Below are 3,058 nucleotides of genomic sequence, written 5' to 3'. Positions count from 1 at the left end.
ATTTTATATTTTATATTTTATGTTTTGTATTTTATATGTTATATGATATATGTTATATTTTATATTTTGTATTTTGTATTTTGTATTTTGTATTTTGTATTTTATGTTTTATGTTTTATGTTTTATGTTTATTTTATATTTTATATTTTTTAAATACCAACTGAAATACAATTTTGCTTTCTTGGGAAGGCTGCAGCAAATAACTCTGAGGTTTTTTTGCAGCCCTGCCAGGCTGAAGGATGTTTTCCTTTGAAAAGCAGTTGGATTAAACAACAGGTGGGCAAAAGGAGCAGCAGCTCATATCAAATATCCGTACCCAGTGAGCAGACACTGCCCTCAGGCAAAACCTTGTTATCCTCCAGCAGATCTCCCTTGCCTGGAACAGAACTTTCTTGTTTTTCTTCAGTCTTGTCAGAAAACATCAGCTCGTTTTCCTCCTTTTATTTTGTTTCACTCCAGTTCATTTCCCCCTGTAGCCGTCCCTGGTTATTCCTCTGGGTGGCATCGGGGCAAATAGCAGGAAAAATCAATCAGAGGATTGATTTTTAAAAATGAAATTAAAAGAAAATCATCAGGAAGAGAACAAAAATCCCATTTGACCTCACAGTGCTACCAAGTGGAGAACAAGAGGTGGTTCTGCTGCAGCCAAGGCTTTGAGACAGAGCAAACTCCTCCAGGAGGGGATTGGGCACAAACTTTATTTCTGCAGAAAACTGGGAATGGCTCTGAAGGGGACAAAGGGGACAGCAGGCGGTGCTGAGCAGGAACAACACCAACAAACACCACCAAAAGCACCACCAAAAACAACAGCAGAGAGCATTGAGGAGGATGAAGCTTCCCTGCCCACCCCACACCTGTCCCATGTGGGTTTCCACTCTGTTCCAGATTTTTGGGATAATCCAGAGGGTGATTTGGAAGGGTGAAGCTGCCCTGGGATTTTTTGGGATAAACCAGAGGGAGATTTAGGAGGATGAAGCTTCCCTGCCCACCTCACCCCTGTCCCATGTTGTGTTTTCACTGTGTTGCAGATTTTGGGGATTTTTGGGATAAACCAGAGGGAGATTTAGGAGGATGAAGCTGCCCTGCCCAACCCATACCTGTCCCATGCTATATTTTCACTCAGTTGCAGATTTTGGGGATAATCCAGAAGGTGATTTGGAAGGGTGAAGCTGCCCTGGGATTTTTGGGATGAATCAGAGGAGGATTTAGGAGGGTGAAGCTGCCTTGCCCTCCCCACACCTGTCCCACATGTGTTTCCACTCTGTTGCAGATTTTTGGGATTTTTGGCATAAACCACAGGATGATTTAGGAGAATGAAGCTGCCCTGCCCACCCCACACCTTTCCCGCACTATGTTTTCACTCTGTTCCAGATTTTTGGGGTTTTTTTGGGATAAAGCACAGGGAGATTTGGAAGGAAGAAGCTGCTCTGTGATTTTTGGGATAAACCAGAGGGAGATTTGGAACGATGAAGCTGCCCTGGGATTTTTGGGATAAACCAGAAGGTGATTTAGGAGGATGAAGCTGCCCTGCCCCCCCCACACCTTTCCCACACTATGTTTTCACTCTGTTCCAGATTTTTGGGGTTTTTTTGGGATAAAGCACAGGGAGATTTGGAAGGAAGAAGCTGCTCTGTGATTTTTGGGATAATCCAGAGGGAGATTTGGAACGATGAAGCTGCCCGGGGATTTTTGGGATAAACCAGAGGGAGATTTAGGAGGATGAAGCTGCCCTGCCCCCCCCACACCTTTCCCACACTATGTTTTCACTCTGTTCCAGATTTTTGGGGTTTTTTTGGGATAAAGCACAGGGAGATTTGGAAGGAAGAAGCTGCTCTGTGATTTTTGGGATAATCCAGAGGGAGATTTGGAACGATGAAGCTGCCCGGGGATTTTTGGGATAAACCAGAGGGAGATTTAGGAGGATGAAGCTGCCCTGCCCTCCCTATACCTGTCCCTCATGTGTCTCCACTCTGTTGCAGATTTTTGTAATTTTGGGGGGATTTTTTGGGATTTTTTGGGATAAAGCACAGTGTGACCTGGCTGAGGACCGAGGACGATGACGAGGCACAGGGAGGGGACCCTGCTGGCGCTGCAGGGTCACACCCAGGCCTTGAGCTGGCGGCTGCAGCCCCTGGCACAGCACAGAGCCCCCTCCCCAGGGTGGCACCAGGGATTTTTGGGATAAACCACCCCCAGCCCCTGGCACAGCCCAGAGCCCCCTCCCCAGGGCGGCAGCAGCGGCCCCCCTTGTACAGGGCCAGGCTGTAGGGCTGGAAGCACACCAGGAGCTGCAGGCGCCGGGCCAGGCTGCAGTAGATGGCCATGGCCACCACCAGCAGGGGGGACATGATGACAAAGCCCAGGATGATGAGGGCAGAGGAGCTGTTGTCGTCCAGGATGCTCTTGCAGTAGCGGGCAGAGGAGTGCAGCACCTGTGGGGGGAGAGAGAGGCACAGCCAGGATCAGTTCGTGGGAAAAGAGCTCCAAAAAGTGCCCTCAGCGCTCTGCACAGCTCCTGAAAGGTGGGGTTGGGGTTCCTCTTTCTCCAGGAACTGACAGAACCAGAGGACACAGCCTTAAGTTCCACCAAGGGAAATGTAGGTTGGATATCGGGAAGAAGTTTTTTACGGAAAAAAAGTTTTTACAGAAATGTTTTTTACAGAAAAGGCGATAAAGTGACCTTATCTCTCTCTATGTGACCTTATCACTCTCTGTGTGACCTTATCACTCCCCATCGCTCCCTGAAAGGTGCCTGTGCTCAGCTGGGCTTGGGCTCTTTCTCCAGGAACTGGCAGAACCAGAGGACACAGTCTCAAGCTGCAGCAAGGGAAATATATGCTGGATATTGGGAAGAAGTTTTTTACAGAAAAGGTGATAAAGTGACCTTATCACTCTCTGTGTGACCTTATCACTCTCTAGGCTCCCTGAAAGGTGATTTTGGCCAGTTGGGATTGGGCTCTTTCTCCAGGAAATGACAGAACCAGAGGTCACAGCCTCAAGCTGCACCAAGGGAAATACAGGTTGGATATTGGAAAGAAGTTCTTCACAGAAAGGTGAT

The 3,058-nt window shown here is 47.7% G+C and overlaps 1 protein-coding gene across 1 annotated transcript in view; it reads right to left on the bottom strand.

Annotated features, from left to right (window-relative positions):
* Positions 1–2,097: 2,097 nt before the first annotated feature.
* Positions 2,098–3,058, bottom strand: part of LOC102045112 (transmembrane protein 88) — a 3,892-nt gene continuing 2,931 nt past the window's right edge. Inside the window, exons 2-3 of the mRNA XM_005431307.2 lie at positions 2,239–2,432; positions 2,098–2,170 (exon numbers count right to left, since the gene is read on the bottom strand). Of these exons, the coding sequence (XP_005431364.1) occupies positions 2,098–2,170; positions 2,239–2,432 (267 nt within the window). The remainder of the gene's footprint in view (positions 2,171–2,238; positions 2,433–3,058) is intronic.

Source organism: Geospiza fortis, unplaced genomic scaffold (genome assembly GCF_000277835.1).
Source record: "Geospiza fortis unplaced genomic scaffold, GeoFor_1.0 scaffold996, whole genome shotgun sequence".
Taxonomy (NCBI): Eukaryota; Metazoa; Chordata; class Aves; order Passeriformes; family Thraupidae; genus Geospiza; species Geospiza fortis.
This window is presented reverse-complemented; position numbering and strand designations above follow the sequence as displayed.